The sequence below is a fragment of the Drosophila mojavensis genome, unplaced genomic scaffold (assembly GCF_018153725.1).
Source record: "Drosophila mojavensis isolate 15081-1352.22 unplaced genomic scaffold, ASM1815372v1 contig_80, whole genome shotgun sequence".
Taxonomy (NCBI): Eukaryota; Metazoa; Arthropoda; class Insecta; order Diptera; family Drosophilidae; genus Drosophila; species Drosophila mojavensis.
The window spans coordinates 1,306,286-1,326,416 of NW_025318906.1; the positions used below are offsets into that span (position 1 = coordinate 1,306,286).

Consider the following 20,131-nt stretch of genomic DNA (forward strand, 5'->3'; position numbering starts at 1 on the left):
AGGCCTGAGGACAGCAGCAGCCACATCGACAGCTGCGCAGGGAAAGAGAGAGAGAGATGGAGAGATAGAGAGACAGTGCGCCAGGAGATCAAACTGTGTTTAATCGCTAAAATTATGCAATCGAGCTGCTGGCGCACAGTGGTGCGACATGCCTTACTACGAACAATATTAGAGTGATGTAAGGAAAATAGTAGGAGTAACGTAAATATTGAGAGGAAACTGCTGCTCACCTCACATACTATTATAGTGGACGATGTGCTGTTATAATCAATCGATTCGCACTAGCCTAATGGTTCATCATTCCTCTCTTGGCTGTAATTAATAATTAATAATCAGTCAGGAAGTCATCTGATTGTCAACTCTATTTCTCTCTGTCTCACCATCTTACTCTCTCACTATCTCAGTCCCTCTCACTTGCTTTCCTTCTCTCTCTCTGCCTCTGTCTTTCTCTGCTCTCTCTCTCTCTCTCTCTCTCACTCCTCCTCTGTCTCTATGTAATTTGTTATCTCTACTATCATCCTTTTACAATTTTATCCCTACGGCAATCATGGAGAAGGATCTCCTGACAATCTCTCCTTCTATCTTCTCTCCTTCTGTCTTCTCTACTCTTTATAAACTATTTTCATTGTTTCTCTCTCTCTTTCACTCTGTTTATCTCTCTTTTATTCACTTTCTTTCTATACCTTTCTCTCTATCCCTATTTTTAGCTTCAGTGGCATCCCTTTCAATCTCTCCTTCTCTTCTTGCCTAGCTCTCACACTCAATCAGTCCGTCAATCAGTCAATCTGTAAATCTGATTTTCGAAAAATTCCTTCCACACATTAGCAATAGCATTGACATTCATGTAGAATGCTCTAGTTGTATTTTGCAATCTTTCTGGATCTCAGTCACTCCCCTTTCGCACTTTCCCTCTCTCTTCAGCGAACAGAGGCTAGACCCAATAAACATAGATATGTTACATGACTTATCGTTTGCAGCCACCGATCAGTCGACAGATGTTATTAGAGCCTTGTCATCGGCGCCGGCTACGACTTTGGCTTGCGGCACAGCAAACGTGTGGAACTAATTAGCAGATTTTAATTCTAGTTACGACGACGGCGACAGTAGATAGATGCTATGGTCGACTATATATAGGCCACATAAACATCTAACGGCTCAGTTGTTTGGCTTGTGTTTTGAAGTTGGAGTTAGAAATGGCATCCACTAGCTACGATAGCATTGAGAAGATCTGGTCGGGTCCCAAAGACAAGGAGTACTATGGACCCGACATGACGCTGGGCGAGGTAGCTCTGCTCATACTCAAGCTGCATGCGGACACTGTGATGCAGGTCTTTGATCCGACGGGCGAGACTCTGACCGGAGCTCAGCTCTATGAGCAAAGTCGTCGCTTAGCTCACGCCTTTCAGCACTTGAATCTGCATCGGGGCGATGTGGTTGGCATTTCCGCCAAGAACACCACTTACCTCACAGAGGTGGTCATTGCAGCTCTACTAAGCGGCACGCCCATCAATCCTCTCCATCCGGATTTTGATAAGGGTGAGTGGGACTCAAACAAGGCTTTACCTCCATCGACTTCACATTCGTGCCTTACAGAAACAGTTGCCTATATGTACGAAATAACCAAGCCCAAGGTCATTTTCTGCGACGTAGATAACTACGAGACCTTGGCGGCGGTTAAGGAAAGCTTAAAATTCAAAACGGAGCTCATTTTGCTCAGTGGCAAGCTGCCCGGAGTGCGTAATATAGAAGATCTGCTAAAGGATGGCGCCGAAGGCTACGATCCCAAGACGCTGTAGGTAGAGCCTCACCTTAAGTTAGAACATGCTCTAGTATTTCCTTACAGCTTTGCCTGTCCACATCTCTGTGGCGATGACACGGCCTTCATCATCAGCTCCTCGGGTGTAACCGGTTTGCCAAAGGGCGTCACGCGCTCGCATCGCAGTCTGCTAAACAATACCAAAATGTGAGTAGAGGTTAAGGTCCCTGTCTGACTGCGTCTAACCCTTGTCTCTCTCTCTCTCTTCTCCTTGCGACATAATACATACTTGAAATGTTAATAGGGAGTAAGCTACTTCTCTTTACCCCCTTACATCTCTCCCTTGATCCACTTCCCACTCACTGGGCAGTAGGATCTGTCCATAGCTAACATCTCTACATCGCTCTCTCTTTCTCTCTCCCTGTTTCTCTCTCTCTTTATTTAGCCCTCAACTGTTTACCGCGAAGACTGTGATATTCTGCATTAGTCCTTTGTACTGGGTCTCCTGCATTTTCACTCTGCTCGTCTCGCTGGTCAATGGCTGCAAGCGCATAATAACGAACAAGCCCTTCAGCGTTGAATACTTTGCCGAGGTCGTGTCACGTCACCAGGTCACCTTCGTGATCACCGTGCCACACCACATGGCGCTTCTGGCTAAGAGCCCACGCACGGATCTGGTGGAGAAGCTGGCGTCGGTGCAATCGTTCGTCTGCAGTGGATCCAAGCTTCCACTTACCATTTGGAACCGACTGTATGAACTACTCGGCAGCAACAGATTCTCGGTGCTCTATGGCCTGTCGGAGGTTGGCGGCGTTAGCAAGAATATTGGCGGCCCGGTGGGCTGCGAGGGCAAGCTCTTGCGTAACATCCAAGTGCGCATTTTGGATGAGAGGGGCAACGCCCTGGGTCCCAATCATACAGGCCACATTCACATCAAACTGAATCAGCGCTGGGGCGGCTACTACCACAATCCGCAGGAGACCCAGACAACGGTTACTCCCGATGGCAAATGGTTGCTGACTGGCGATCATGGCTACTTCGATGACGAGGGCTGCCTGCACTTCCAGACCCGGGACACCGATGTCTTCAAGTACAATCACTTTCCTGTCTACCCCAAGCAAATCGAGGATATCATACAGCACCTGCCTGGTGTCCATGAGGTTGGCATCTTCGGTGTACCCGACGATGTGTCCACAAATCTGACTGCCTGCGCTGTGGTGCGAGAACAGAACGAAGAGGGCCAAAAGCTAACCGCGGAGCAGATCAAGGCAATTGTCGCAGAGCATCTGAGTGAGGCCTATCACCTAAAAGGCGGCGTTTACTTTGTGGACCAGCTGCCCAAGACGACGAACAACAAAATACAAAGACGTCGCATTCTAGAAGAGCTTAAGCAGAAATGTGGCATTACGGCCCTATAAAGAATACAATTGTCAATAAAGAATGAACTATAAGATAATGAAATTATATATTTAATGATAGTATTTCGAATTGGGTATTCAGGGGAGAGAAATTCCTAAGTAGTATTAGAGATCGGAGAGATCCCATGGATAGCTAGTCAGCTATGGAAGTCCTCCACAGCTAATCACCCTTAGAAACTCACCGATCTCTTCGATTCAAATCTAATATACTGAGAATTATGATACTTTTCAAAATTCCCTTGACACTATAAATTACGAAGCATCACAGGAAGATAAGGCTAGGGCTTAAGAACTTTATTTGAACTCTCTAAAAAGACACAACTTCCTGGTAAATGTTACAATATCCAGAGTTTGATGTTCCTAGGGATTTCATAGGAGTTCTACCACATAATACAATGCCATAGAACGCATTTAAGTTCTTTGATCAAATAATGTGTAGACGTCTATTAGACATAGACTTTCTAGACTTGCTAAAGAACTACCGCATGAGATGCATGCATGAGCGTGTACATATACTAATAAGATACATTTCATGCTTCCATGTTTAGAACGTCGGGTTCTGCGACTTCTCCGTTGAACCAGTTAATTGCATTAATTGATGAGTCATGAGAATTGTTTTAATGGAAACGTTTCCAACTGCTTCCTCAGTCGAGCAACTGTATTGGTATCAGCTCAAGCCTAAATCAGCATCTATTTAAACACACCTTTTAGTTGACAACAATAATGATTAAGACAAAAGTTGTGAAATCTGTCTGGAAACGTGGGGAATCAATTAGCACCTTGAGATATGTTTCCTATTTACGACTTGAAGCGTATATAAAAACAATACCGAGACGCAATAAATCACTTAGTTGTAGATTCAATTCACAGTCATCAAGATGGGCTCCTGTGAGGTCCACTACGATGCAGCGACTCGCACTTGGCTGGGGCCGCGAGGCAAGGAGTTCTATGGCCCCGAAATGACCCTCGGCGAAGTGACGATGCGTGTGCTCAATCTGAATGCGGATAAGATCCTACAGCACTGTGATATAACGAACGTGCAGCTAACGGGCAGACAGCTAGCACAACAGGGCCTGACCATCGAGAGGGCCTTCCGACAGATGGGCCTGCAAGTTGGAGATGTCATTGGCATTGCAGCCAATAATACGACTTATCTAACGGGCGTCACCATAGCCGCCATGCTGTGTGGTACGCCCATTAACCCACTGCATCCAGATTTTGATCAAGGTAAGATCGTATCATTTGAAAAAATCCCTCGATAAGTCACTCAAGTTTTGCCTTCATAGAAACCGTCAAGTACATGTTTGACATCACAGAGCCGAAGCTAATCTTTTGCGATGTGGAGAACTATGAGATTATTAAAGCGGTCAATGAGAACTTGGCTAAGCCAGCTAAGATCTATCTGGTGAACGGTAAAATCGAGGGCGTGTCTGATGTGTGGGATCTTCTGAAGGAAGACGAATCCATAGCGCCAGCTGCGTAAGTCTTTATACAAAACCTTCGAGTAAAAGTAGCTCAATGGGTTCTTCCTCTCATCCTTAGCTACGTGCCCTGCCCCACGCTGAATGGCGATCACACGGCCTTCATTGTCTGCTCCTCGGGCACGACGGGCATGCCAAAGGGCGTGACTCGCTCGCATCGCAGTCTCATTTGCAACTGCAAGAAGTTAGTGAAAAAGTATTTAAGCTCAACTGAAGACGAGTTCATTCACCTCTATTTTTCCCTCTGGCAGCCCTAATACCTACACCCGCGACACAGTCGTACTCTCGTTCAGCCCGCTCTACTGGATCTCCGGCACCTACATGCTGCTGGCCAATCTACTCAACGGCTGCAAGCGCATCATCACACATCGCCCATACACTGTGGAGTACCTGCTGGAGATTGTGCAAAGGCATCAGGTGACCTTCCTCTTCCTCGCCTCCCATCAAATAGCGCTGCTCTCCAAGTGCCAGATTGACGAGTCCAAGATCCGAGCGAAATTGGAGTCCGTTAAGGTATTGATTGGGGCTGGCTCCAAGGTGTGCAAGGCCGTCTCCCAGCGCATGTACGACCTGATTGGCAACATGCGCTTCGTGGTGGGCTACGGTCTCTCCGAGATGGGCGGCATCAGCAAGAACCTAGGCGGTCCTCTGGGCAGCGAGGGCAAGGTCATGCGCAACGTGGAGCTGCGCGTGCTGGACAAGCTGCGCATGCCGCTCGGCATCAATGAAGTGGGCATCATCTACGGCCACTTGCGCTACAAATGGGCGGGCTACTACCGCAACCCGGAGGCCACCAAGCGCGCGCTCAGTCCCGATGGCCAGTGGCTGAGAACGGGAGACATTGGCTATCTGGATAGCGAGGGCTATCTCTACATACTGACGCGCGACACCGATGTCTTCAAGTACAACAACTTTCAGATCTATCCGGAGCAGATCGAGGAGTTCATTCTGCGCCTGCCCGGCGTGAGCGAGGCCTGCGTCTTCGGCGTGCCCGACGAGGTCTCCACCAATCTGACAGCCTGCGCCGTGGTGCGCACCGACGACGAGGAGGGCAGGAAACTGACAGCGGATCAAGTGCGAAATATTGTGGAGCGATACCTAAGCTCGGCCTATCACATACGCGGCGGCATTTTCTTTGTCGATTCACTGCCCAAGACATCCAATGACAAGCTGCAGCGTCGCAAGGTGCCCCAAATGATCAAGAACTTGGGCATCGTTGCGGAATAGCATTATGTACTAGATATATGATATATGATATGAATATATATTTAGATTAAGTAAGGAGCTGAACTGCTCTATCTATTTGTAGGTCTATTCAATGCGAAGAACTGTTGAAAGGAATCTTAAGGGGTAAGGCCTGAATAACAGAGCTGCATATGTGAGGATGGTCTGCTGAAAGACCTTTAGATCAAGAACTTGGGCATCGTTGCAGAATAGCATTATGTACTAGATATATGATATATGATATGAATATATATTTAGATTAAGTAAGGAGCTGAACTGCTCTATCTATTTGTAGGTCTATTCAATGCGAAGAACTGTCGAAAGGAACCTTAAGGGGTAAGGCCTGAATAACAGAGCTGCATGTGTGAGGATGGTCTGCTGAAAGACCTTTAGATCAAGAACTTGGGCATCGTTGCAGAATAGCATTATGTACTAGATATATGATATATGATATGAATATATATTTAGATTAAGTAAGGAGCTGAACTGCTCTATCTATTTGTAGGTCTATTCAATGCGAAGAACTGTTGAAAGGAATCTTAAGGGGTATACGTGAGGATCGTCTGTTGAAAGACCTTTAGAGAGCGGAAACATTGTTGACAATTGTCGTGCCTGGACAAAGATCTTTTGAGCTATGCAAGTATCGATTGCTTAGCACCTTATGAATGGATCTATTGTTGAATATCCGTCTCATTCAGAGGTAGAATATTTGCCTAAAGGGAAGATCTTTTCATATAGACTTGGACAGTTAAGTAGAACTGACTAAGAGTATATTGACTTGTGTATCATATAGCATATCACCACGATCAGTATCTAGAGTAGACTGTGATGACTTGACACGATCTGTATAGAAATTACATGTCTATAATGAATCAATTCACATTCCATTTGCTTTTTACCACCCGCTGGCAAATTGCTTGCCATTAGCATAGACTTTGTCACACTGTGAGCGCAAACTAATGCCAGGGATTCAATGAATTTTAATAGAGATTGAAATTGTAAATGCAATGACCCCACAGCTCGAAACGTTTGACTAGCCTGCTTGCCTAGTCTGGCCTGTGCTGACCTCGCCTGTCCAGGCCTGTCCTGTCCTGTCCTGGCCTGCTCGGCTAACTGACTGACTGCAATTGCTGCTGCTGCTGCTGCTGCTGCTGCTGTTGGCCAACAACGATGCCAATGACAAGCAATTTGTTATTTGTGGCCCTCCTGTGGCCGGGCGGGGGAGGGCAGCGCCCACTATTGCCCACTGCAAGTGCGAAGGCAGGAAAAAAAAACAACAAGAGTCGTAAAAGAAGCGTGTGCAGGCCAGCAAAATGAATTGAGAAATTAAAATTGCAATATGCAATACATATTTTATTGTATATATGGCATGCGACACGCCCTGTCGCACAGCCGTCCATTGAGGCTAACATTTGGACATTTGACAAATGCCAAATGCCAAATGAAATGCTGGCCAAAACACGATTCAATTTGCGTAGCTCCATGTCCTGGCCAACCGACTGGCGACAAGCACTAAAACTCAGTTAACTAAGCCCGGCCCAATATGCTGCTGGCCCAAAAACCGAAAGCATTGTGCAACTAATGCGGATTATCCCCGGGGCTTTGCCAACTGCACCCGAAGGTGTAAATGTTCTCTGTCTGGGATTTGCATGGACAATGTGAATCGAACACATGAACACTAAGCCTCAGCTCGAGCAAAAGGAAGAATTTCAATAATTTTTAGCCCATTTAGACTATTTGAGAATCGTCTCAGCCTTTGCCTTTACCCACTCAGGGACTTGCTTAAAAACTATTCGAATATTTTCTTCAACTGCAAGCAAAAATTTTTACTTTGGTTGAGTGAAGAAAAAAGAGAGTGAAATACGCTTGACTAGCAGTTATCCTGTACATAATAAAGGATATCATTTGAAGTTTATTTTTACTGTGAGAGAAGAAGAAGAGGCCTTTACTGTAAGCCCAATGTTATCTAACTGTTAAAGATCTTGAATTCTGCTAGGGTTGCCCAAAATGTAAAATATTTAAGACTCACCTACAAACTCCTCCATAATCAATCAATCTACCTTCTCTCTACCTAAATCGTTTTGTCGTTTTAGCTAAACTCTAAAAAAGGCTAACCAAATGGCTTGTCTGTGGCTGCATTCGCTTCGGCCTGCTCTGGCAATATTTATTGAATCGAGGCCTGATTGCAAAATAAAAACCGATTTACCGCAATAAAAACTGTTATGCCATTATTCAAATGCAATTTACCGTTGCAAGCCATACTACATACATATATATGTAAAATGCTTGGCATTTTGCTTTTAAATTCACAGTAATATTTCGAATGCCATGTCAAAGCACTTCGATTGAAATTCAACGAATTGCATTACTTTTCATGCCACAAAGTGAAGCTACTTTGCTTCTCCTCTCCTCCCACCATCTCTTTTTCACTCACTCTATCTATCTCACAACTTTCTCTTTCTCTCTCTCTCTATTCTTGTGCAACAGTTTGACTGGCAAAATCAAAGCCAACATTTTTGTGACGTTTTTCTACTTTTCTTTTTTTTGCAAAATTCTTCGAATTTTGTTTTGCCAAAGTGCAGAAGTAAACCAGGAAATGAAATTTAATTATTTATGCCGCAACACAGCAGGCGGAAAAGTCACATCCTTTATTGTAGCAAATACAGTAATGACAGGCTAAAAAGAAATGAATTATCAATTTGAATAAAGCCATTAAATTTGAATATCTGCGAGATGCTATTAATTAATTATATTAATATTATTTATAATAATAGTAATAATAATAATAATATTAATAATAATTATTATTATTTAATTATAATAATTATACTTAAATATGCTATTTAAATATCTATTAGCTCATGCTTTGAGGCTTGACTATAAAATTAAATTAAATAAAATTATGTAAATACCTTGAATAAAAATTTACGAATAATTTGTAATATTTTCAATGATATAAACATTCAATTCGCTTAACAATTTTTTTTTTTTTTTTTTTTTTTATTTTAATAGGTATTTACAAATTTTCATTCATTCATTTAATACAATATATTATTTTATTTATATATTTATTTTTTCCTATTTCCTAATACTCTTAAATTTAATAAAAGTTCCTTTAATTATCCAATAATTTATCTGTACTCTTGAATCACCTCTACTTCCTTCTACTATATTAAATTTACATAAAAGTTTTTCTATGTGTTGTTTTTCCGAGTGCAGGAGGCCACAAAAATTGTATAAAAAAAAATACACATAACAAATAACATTTTTGCTTGATGTGTGCGTATGCGTGTGTGTGGTATATGCAACAAATATTTGCTCAAAATGCAAACAAAAGGCAACAACAAAAATACAAAATTAATGCGTACAAAAAAAAAAAAAAAAAAAAAAAAAAAAAAAAAAAAGAAGAAAAACTAGCTCAGAACTTGGAATTTGAGCTTAATCGACTGGGCAATGCCTGCTCATGAGACCTTGACTTGAACTCCTGATGAACATCCTTTTTTACAATTTTATGAAAATTTAAAATATTAACAATAATATTTATCAATAATTGCTCTAACTATTTATCAAGGAATGCTAGAATTGTACAGTCAATACATAAATATACAGAAATAAGAATAGAATAGATGAACATCGGAACGAATATGCTCGCTTTGGACGACATGAACCAACATGCGAGAGAAAACACTTTAAAGTTTCATCAAGGATTTCCGTAACATATGAAATATTGTAAGCAACAGAGAAAAACATAAGCTCGATGGCTGTACCAAAAAAAACCCAAAAATAGAATAATTACAACAACAACAACCACAACTGCAACTACAACTGCAACAACATAGGGGGAGAGGGAGAGAGTGAGAGCCCTTGAAAATGATTACAATATGAATTTTGGTAGGAAGTTTCTGTAATTAAACAAGCATAAAATGCTAGCTGTAGGGTTGATCGGAGAGAGAGAGAGGAGAGAGAGAGAGAGAGGGAGAGTGAGCGCAATAGGCAGCGACCCGCACACACACTCTCTGGCATGTCCTGTGAGCCTTCGAGCGTGTCCTGTCGCGCACATCTGCCGCGGCGTTGATTTCCACGGCACGCGGGGTTGCAACTAGGTGAGCTCAAAGTGGTGGAAATTATGACTGCAAACAAGAAGAGTGGCAGAGGCTAAGAAGTAGAAGAGCAGCTAAAAGAACCGTTACAATTTCGCCTAGCTGAACTTATCAATGCGCTGCCTTCATCCTTCATCCTTTGGGGAGTTGTATTTGCTAGGAATTTATGCTGGCCGTGACAAGCGGCACAACAAGTTTGGGAATTCGAGCATGTGCGGCGCGTCCTACCTGATATATATTTCAACATACACACACACACACATACACAAGCAGAGAGAGAACCACAGACAACTACAGACACGCGCCTATGTGACCCACTTGGCAGCTGAACGCTCGCCACATTCAAATCAACTTCAAGTTCATGCAATTTTAATGCCAGTTGGTCAGGTGAAAATGGACAGGGTGGCCATGGGTGGCCATGGGTGGCTATAGGCGGGAGGACTGGGCGCTGTGCTACGTGCAGCTGACTTGCGGCCAGTGCCCATCTGCTCCGACCCCTCCCTCCCTCACCATCAGCTCACACATGGCCAACTATCAGTGCCAAGTTACGTGGTTAACAGCTGCTGTGCCGGACAGCCCAGACAATACACTGAGCGAAAATACTATGAAGAAATGTATCTGTATCTGTATCTGTATCTGTATCTGTATCTGTATCTGTATCTGTATCTGTATCTGTATCTGTATCTGTATCTGTATCTGTATCTGTATCTGTATCTGTATCTGTATCTGTATCTGTATCTGTATCTGTATCTGTATCTGTATCTGTATCTGTATCTGTATCTGTATCTGTATCTGTATCTGTATCTGTATCTGTATCTGTATCTGTATCTGTATCTGTATCTGTATCTGTATCTGTATCTGTATCTGTATCTGTATCTGTATCTGTATCTGTATCTGTATCTGTATCTGTATCTGTATCTGTATCTGTATCTGTATCTGTATCTGTATCTGTATCTGTATCTGTATCTGTATCTGTATCTGTATCTGTATCTGTATCTGTATCTGTATCTGTATCTGTATCTGTATCTGTATCTGTATCTGTATCTGTATCTGTATCTGTATCTGTATCTGTATCTGTATCTGTATCTGTATCTGTATCTGTATCTGTATCTGTATCTGTATCTGTATCTGTATCTGTATCTGTATCTGTATCTGTATCTGTATCTGTATCTGTATCTGTATCTGTATCTGTATCTGTATCTGTATCTGTATCTGTATCTGTATCTGTATCTGTATCTGTATCTGTATCTGTATCTGTATCTGTATCTGTATCTGTATCTGTATCTGTATCTGTATCTGTATCTGTATCTGTATCTGTATCTGTATCTGTATCTGTATCTGTATCTGTATCTGTATCTGTATCTGTATCTGTATCTGTATCTGTATCTGTATCTGTATCTGTATCTGTATCTGTATCTGTATCTGTATCTGTATCTGTATCTGTATCTGTATCTGTATCTGTATCTGTATCTGTATCTGTATCTGTATCTGTATCTGTATCTGTATCTGTATCTGTATCTGTATCTGTATCTGTATCTGTATCTGTATCTGTATCTGTATCTGTATCTGTATCTGTATCTGTATCTGTATCTGTATCTGTATCTGTATCTGTATCTGTATCTGTATCTGTATCTGTATCTGTATCTGTATCTGTATCTGTATCTGTATCTGTATCTGTATCTGTATCTGTATCTGTATCTGTATCTGTATCTGTATCTGTATCTGTATCTGTATCTGTATCTGTATCTGTATCTGTATCTGTATCTGTATCTGTATCTGTATCTGTATCTGTATCTGTATCTGTATCTGTATCTGTATCTGTATCTGTATCTGTATCTGTATCTGTATCTGTATCTCTATACAGTTTTTCTAAGTGTATCTTTTTATATGTCTATCTTTGCTGCTGTAACTGTTTTTGTATCTGTTTGTCTTTTAATAAAATGTATATCAAATAAAATATATTTTCTTGCTTTGGTTTTTAATGCAACTCAGCCTAGACAGAATTTGGCATACATAAACTTATACATATATCAACACACAATCTTTATACACATAGATACATAGATTTCTCAATTTTATTGGGTCCTCTCTTGCGGTTTTATCTGCCGCATGCGTTCGAGCGTGTGCCCCAAATGCCAATGAGGCATACATTTTTGATTTAACGCAGTTTTTATTGATGAACGAATTGGGCTTGAGTAGCCGAAAAACCTGCGGGCCTGCCGCAAAAAGTGAGAGATAAGCACACATATTAAGCACACAAATACACAATAGATTAAAAGCACAAAAGCTGGCGAATCTGACTCTGACTCTGGCGATAAGGCGAGAGCCGACATTTGCATGGGCAATCGAAGGACTCGCCTCATTTCCGGGCAGATAAGCGGCCAAAGAAATGTCTGGCAATTGAATAGTTTTCAGTCAACTAGAAAGTCAAGAGCTAGGAGGGGGAGGAGGCCGGACAACGTCTTTGCCCAGCTGCGTCTTTTAATTTCCTTTAACTTAAAGCCAAAGCAAACGGCAAACGGCAAGCGGTAAACGGCCAACAGCAAAGGCGACCAAAACAAATGCAGGACGCGTGTCCTGTCTGCCCTGCCGCCTGCTGTTGCCACGCTTCGCAGCGCCCACACTTTTCGAGCGAAGGTATGCGAATAGACATCTATACATATATAAATACATGCTTGCATGTGTATGTGTGTGTGTGCACCTACCACTTCCTGGTAGGCGTTACGTGTTGCCCGCCCGCCTGCCACACGCCACACGCCACACGGCACGTTGCAGTTGAGCGCCTTTTCGTAATGGCCCACTGGCTAATAGTTCACTTTTCATCGCTTCTGCCCAAAAGCAGCAAAAGGAACACAAGAAAATTTTATAAAAGCTGTACAGCAAAAGGAAAGTGGAAAATGGAAAATGGAAAATGCCACACGACTGCTACAAAATATTGCTCTTGATGCTTAGCTAAGTTTTTTCTTTCTTCGCCTTCTCCGCCTTAAACATAATTTAAGCCAGCGAAAGGACATTTCAGTTCACTAAGCAACTGTACCAAAAATGCGAGCAGAGAGGATCAGAATGTCGACTTGTGGGCAGAGTCGATGGAATATGTTTGGGGTTGTGTTTATAAAGAGGCCTGTGTCTATGAGGAGGAATCGTATATGAACTTAAATGAGAGAGGAATACATTAACAAATGTAAATATAAAGATCTGATTAGATAGAGAAGAGAGAAAATTTCAACAATAACAACAGGAGTGCTCGACTAGGAGATATCTATCAATAGGCTAAAAATATGCTTATGGTATAGGAAAACCAGATTCAAATATTCAATTTTTAAAGTATCCTTAAGGATAAAATATCAATAACTAAGGTATATCCATAATCAGTCAAAAGTATAAAAGTAAAAGTTGACTCACCTTCGTAAATAATTTGTATCATATCCTGAAACACAGAAGAGAAACAGAAATCTATTATTTATTAAATATTATAAATACATCCCATAAACTAAAGTTTGTTTTTATTTCAAACATCTTTCATCGTTAGCATTACAGAATTCATACAATATTTACTCAACTCCCTGAAGCTGCCTTGATATAGATACGAGTTCGTTGAACGGAGGCTCTACTGCCTTAATTACATAGAGCTCATGACTCATGCATAAGTATCTAATACAGCTAATATATATGCCTTATATTTGCCTCTACCACTCGCTATCTAACCCCACTCCCTCTCTCTCTCTCTCTCACTCTCGCTCTGCCCTATATCAACTCAAGTTCACACACTTCTAATAAACTGCCCACACAAGTCAAAGGACTCAGAGCTTTACGTGAGCTAATCACGCGCTCATTGCGTAGGGCTTGCCTTGCGCTCATATTGTGGCCAGTCTCAAGGACATCTAACAACACTGAGCAGCGCGCCAACGCAACTTCCTACACCTATCCCCCTCTCTCTCTCTCTCTCTCTCTCCCTAAGCTCAACTCATTATACCTTGCAAATATTTACGAAAGTTTATTAAACCAAGCCGCAACAAACTTCAAATAAACAAATGTAGCTGAAGGTATATATAGATATAGATATATATGTATATATTTATATGTATGTATGTATGTGTTTATGTTTAGTTGTCTGTCCATCTGTCTATCTCTCTGTGTGTGAAGCACAAACTTTCGAGTCAGTCAAGCAAATAACAAACAAAACAAAGAGCTGCAAAATCGGGCATAAACGACTGCATAATACTGGCTCAAGTTGAAGCTATAAATTATTTTACATATACGTAAATGCCACGCCCTAAACGGCGTCAATTTATAGTATAACTTATAGCAGCTCAATCATGATCTAGCAGCGATAATTGATGTAGCTAGTCTCAGAACTGTGCGCAGACTGACGAATCCGAAGATCACACAGAACCAATATACTCCCTTTTGCAACTTGTTGATCGAGCATCAGCGCTTATCGCTGTGAGCATTAAAAAGCTGTAGCTTAAAGCATAAACAAACATTTGTTAGGATTCATATACAAATATATAAATGTGTATATATGAATATATATTTATATGTAGCACACATGAGATATGGTTTTTGTTGTATTATGCTTTCCTGTGCAACGGTAAACGGAAAAACTCGCACATCAAAAATGCTTTTCAATGCATTTAATCACACGTGAATGCGACTCAAGATAAGATAAGCCAAAATACAGAGTTATAGATATAGCATATAAATATATACATATATGTGTCATAGTTAGGGGTAAGAGTTATTCTGAGTTATGCCTGAATTGAGGTTTGCTTTAGGCAAACATAAACATAAATAGCGCGTTATTGATATGAGGTGAGATAATAACATTCCATGCGGAAGACTCAAAGTGACTCAAATTCAGCTGCCTTTCAGCTGAAATGATATTTATTTAAATATAAATAATAAAGAAACAAAATACAAAAAAAAAAAACATATTGATACTTAAAAATAATAACAATAATAATATATGTATACAATATAAATAAAAATTGAAATAAAAGAAATATATATTTTATATTATTCTCATATTTAACCACACTGAATAAAACAAATTATTCGTTGTGGAGCACCCTCAATGTAAATAAATGACTTGAAGTATGCGACACATGTTTTTCATATACGATGCATAACAGCTGCACATCTGTTAACTGTTCACTGTTAACTGGTCTATGTTCCATTACAACAGCTTTATAAAATATCAATTAAGCTTTATAATCAGCGACAATAATAATATATCTTAAACGCTTCGTTAGTCTATAAATATTTAATAAGTTTTTTCGCTCCAAGCGATTTGGCCAAAAAGTAAGTGAGTGAAGATAGGAGTGAGAGGAGGGAGAGGCGAGAGCGAGAGGCGCATTTAAGTAGCTGCCAACATGGCGAGCATCTAAATTATATGCCCCATTGCCAGCAATGGAGCGCCCCATCTCCCCTCACCACCGCCCCTCGCCCATTGGCTGAGCTGGGCAGCTGCTCTGCAGGCAGCTACATTCAATTAATTTTACACGATGTAGCGAAAATCCAGCAAAAACAAAACTAACGATAATTTTACAACACTAGCACACTGCCACGAGGGGGCAGAGCGCAAGAGGGGGGCCAGAGTGCAACAAAAAAGAAAGTAAAGCAAAAAAACGACGTTGTAATAACATTTTAACGATATTAGCACGAAAAATGTGGCCGGCTACACAAAAGCGAAAAGTGGAAAGCTTAACGATGCTAAACGAGTGCAACGCGACCATGGGTGCGAAAGGGACGGGCAGTGTGAGGGGCTAAGCGAAGAGCGAGATTGCGTGTGTGTGTGTGCAAGCATTAGTGCTTAGATTCAGCCATATGCAGCGGCAGAGGCAGCATCGCCAAAGGTGCAAGCGAGACAGCCTGAGTGTGGCGGAAATGCCGTAAAGCAAAAGGCTGTTAGCGGCGCTTTGTGGACTGCGACTGCTGCTGGTGCTTCTGCTGCTGCTGCTGCCAAAAGCAAATCTGCAGTGCAAATTGTTCAAATATTTTGGCTTTTCTACACACACGCACACAGCCACACACACACACATGTATATATACTTGTAAGCAAGTAGAACTTGAAAGAGCAGACAAAAATGTGTGTTCGTTGTCTGCTTTACCGAACAAACAAAAGCGCGCCGCATTGTTCAAATGCAGCGAGTTGTTACATAACACACACACACACACACACACCCGCACACATGTATGTATGTATGTAAGTGCACTAAGACCTCACACGGCCATACACATTGCTGATAAGCAGCTGAAAAAAAAATCGTTTTACGCGGCGTTTCTTAAAGCTCCATTATTTTACACACAGCATAAATTTCAACACGCCAGCACGCACACATAAATATGTGTGTTTGTGTTTGTGTGGGTGTGTGCGCTCAAGTTTATGCAATGTTTTCGCTTGTTTTGCGTCATTGTCAACATTATTATTTTTTCTTTCTTTTCGCTTCGCTTTTGTTGCCAACGCTTGTTAATATAAAAGCCGCTGCATTGTTAACTTGACTCTGTTGTTGTTGTCTTGTGGTTGCTGCTGCTGCTGTTGCCGTTGCTGTTGCTGCTCAACACTTGTAAATTGTGTATGATTTTTTCACACACACAAACACACACACACACACACAAGTTAAGGCAACAATGCGGCTCAAGTGAAGCGCACAGCATGCCATCTCGCTTCTCTCCACACTGAAAAAGCTAAAACAAAAGCCTGTATAAGTGTATGTGTGTGTGCGTGAGTAAGCTACTAAAATAGTAAATTACAGCACAATGCTCACACACACATACTCACAGGCACTCACACATACACCCACACACAGCTAGCACAGCCACAACCGCAGCAGTCTTTATGCTTGGTGCATTGCATACTTATGCGGGCGTCAAGTGCTTGTGAACTTTGCTTTGGCTTTGGCTATGACTTAATAAGCGCCACTTGAACGCCAGACAAAGCTGCATTACCTTTCCAGTGAGATCATCCTCGCTTGCTCTTGCTCACTCCTAACAACTGTGCATAGACAGAGCGAGCTGCTCTGGAATAATGCTGGGCTATTCTAACACAGCTAAGTTAACAGAGAGAGAGAGGGAAAGCTTACCTAACTATACAGTGTTTATCTATGTAAATTTAACATAACTGATGCTCAGAACTTTACTGTCACATTAACAGAGAAAGCAAACTGCACTCATATAGCGCTGAACTCTTCTAACATCATTAAGCTGTTAATCTGCTCTACTCTAACAGTGTTAAGCTACTCATTTAACATGAACGCCGTTCTGCTACGCTGCCAAGTGAACAGTGTCAATGCTTTAAAGCTTGCAGCTGCGTAAACAATAGCTCGGGAGCACAATAGAGGAAAGATGAGAGAGGGGGGAGGGTGGGCTGCGTGGTTGCAAAAACAAACGCATGCTGATAACAGTTAAATTTCAGTGCAACTTTAGACGTGTCACTTTTTTTCACGCTGCATTGACAACTGACACAAGGTAAACAGCCAAAGCGACAAAGCTGACGACTTGTTGCTGCTGCGCAGCGTCTGTGGCTGCTGTCGACGTCTACGTCTACGTCAGCGTCAACGTCAGCGTCACTGCCGTCGTTATCTGCGTTTGTTTTTGATTTCATTTGGGGCGTCGATTCGCGTCGTTAAATTGTTTTGCTTTAGTGCAGGGCATGCTTTTTTTTTACCGTTTCCATATTGCTTTATGACACAGCAACAGCGACAGCGCCGCCGACGCCGTCGCCGTCGTTGCTGATAAGACGTTGACTGAAAAGAGCTGAGGCAGCGGTAAACTAAATATGATATGCAAGGAGTCGAATTGCGAAAGAGCAAGAGATAGATATCGATACCTGCCTGTCTTGCTCACAACTTGACACGCTGAAGTCGCGGCGCTGAATAAGCTGAGTCGGCAGAGCTTCTGGTTGAGTGTGTCAGAGTGAGAGGGGGAGAGAGTTGCGAATTAATCATAACAGATCACGCGCGCACTCTCTTCCTCTCACTCTCCCTTGCGCTTTCTGTTATTAATTACATTTTCTTTTGGTTTTAATTTTTTTCTCACTTCTGCCGCGCTGACACATAAGAAATTTGGCCAAAGCTTGAGGTGAGTCAGCAGATTGAAGAATTTGTTTGTATTAGGTTTATCGCACTGTACGATGCGAACTAAGATAAAACTGTGAATTTTGGCATGCAGTCGGAAGAGAGGCAACGCCGCTGCTCTATCAATTTCTTGACTGAATGTGGGTAGTAGAAATGGAGTTTAGATTAGATAGGGTATATATTATTAAATTATAAAAAGATTGTCAGGCAGATAACTGAAAATACAATGCCTAAAGTTATATATAAATGTAGTAGTAGGTATTAGAACTAGGTCAAAAATTGATTGCCTCTATGGAAACATTCTTATCTTAACTGAAGCACTAAACTCGCTAGTCCAAACTTTAACAAATTCCAGTCAAATACTCCAAGTAATTGTCGAGTTATCGATAGGTCCATATGTGCGCACCGTTATGCAATTAGCCAGCATATCTATAAATAGCCAAAGCAAATGCGCTGCTCATAAATTTCGAGCGATGCAGCAATATCGAAGTAGTTGCGACATTCAGCGTTGATAACGATTCGACTCAATTACTAGCAATAGGAGTAGACTGTGAGAGAGGTAGGGTGTGAGAGGGAGAGAGGGAGCGGAAGGGGGGTGATTGTGGGACAGCCAGAGAGTAAGGGGTGCAGACAGCTGGCAGACGACTACGAAGCCGCCGCCGCCTGCCCTGATGCACTTAAGTTTTCTTACACTCAGTCTCTCGCTCTCTCTCTCTCTCTCTCACACTCTGCCTGCGCTGCATTGCCAGGGGGGGTTGAATGCGCACGGAAGTCGTGGCATAAGGCACACATCAATGCCAAGCGAAGGGTGGGGGGTCGGCAACAACAGCTATTATATGAACTAACAAACATGCAATTGAGCAATTGAATTGTGAGCGAGTACAAAAACCGAAAGAGAGGGAGAGAGCGGGCGTTAAGTAGAGCGTGAGTGTGAGCGAGATGGGCAGATGGCGAGTTGCTCGAGCCAAAGGCAGCTGCGACATTTTTAGCTGAGTTTTCGGTTTGAGTTTCCAGGATAATTACAGCGAACGTTAGTGACATTTCACTGTATGTGTGTGCGTCTGTGTGCATGTGTGTGAGTGTGTACCTTTAGCTAAATCTTTTGTGCGCTAGGATTTCTGAGCTGCTGCTGCTGCTGCTGCTGCCACAAATTTGCAGCAACTGCAACAGCAACAGCAGCAGCAGCTGAGTTTATGTTTATTGCCAAACTGAAACACTGACAGAAAATAATCGTATTTTTTGCAGTACGTAAATCACAGGTAAAATCCAGAGAACAAGAAATTCTTGTTTTAAGAAAAGGTTCCTAATGGGCAAAGAAATAAAAATATTATAAATTTTAAGGAAAATTTTAGGCAAATGGGGAAGTAAAATTTTGATTAAATTATGAATCATGTATGCTAATAATAATATTAGATTGATTACAAATTTTAGGATTCTTTATAATACATAATTTAAAAATACTATTTCATTTTTTTATAACATATAATTTTTTAAAAATTATATTAATATTATTATTATTATTATTTTTTTTTTTTTAATTAATATTATTACATATTTTTGCATTATTCGATAAAATTAATAATTCTATAAAATCATCAGAGTAAAAAATACTTAAATACAAATTGTATACATTATTTATTTAAACTAATAATTGAAGTAAATAAATAAAAAAAAATTGTTATTTTAAATATTGCTAAAAATATTAGTTTTATTCAGAAATCTGAAATCTGCCAAGAGCAAGATTTCTATTCTCTATGACAGATTTCGAATTCTGTTCTAGAATCTTGGAACTGAGAGAATCGAGTTCCTCTCCGCGTGGCGGCAGCTGCGCTCGCAGTGCATGAATTGCAGTTGCTGCTGCCGCCGCCGCTGCTGCTGCTGCTGCTGCTGCCATTCCGGCTGCTGTTGTTGTTGTTCCTGTTGAAGTCTAAATTTCGTTAACGTGACAAAAATACATTGATTACATTTTTTACATGGCGCCCTGAGAGTGAGCGAGAGCGAAACATAGGAAGCAGATGGAAAGGGGGAAGGAGGAAGGGGAAAGGGAAAAGGAAACAGACGCACGAGCCGCGGCTCG

At 41.5% G+C, this 20,131-nt stretch overlaps 1 protein-coding gene across 1 annotated transcript; it reads left to right on the top strand.

The window, feature by feature from the left end:
• The first annotated feature begins 1,146 nt into the window (after window positions 1–1,146).
• LOC6578351 lies at window positions 1,147–6,377 on the top strand. Its single transcript, XM_002004228.4, has 8 exons — window positions 1,147–1,536; window positions 1,594–1,792; window positions 1,844–1,963; window positions 2,202–3,171; window positions 4,032–4,401; window positions 4,461–4,653; window positions 4,717–4,851; window positions 4,907–6,377. Exons 1-8 carry the CDS (start codon window positions 1,194–1,196, stop codon window positions 5,880–5,882), a joined length of 3,306 nt encoding a protein of 1,101 aa, XP_002004264.2. The 5' UTR covers window positions 1,147–1,193; the 3' UTR covers window positions 5,883–6,377.
• Window positions 6,378–20,131: the final 13,754 nt, after the last annotated feature.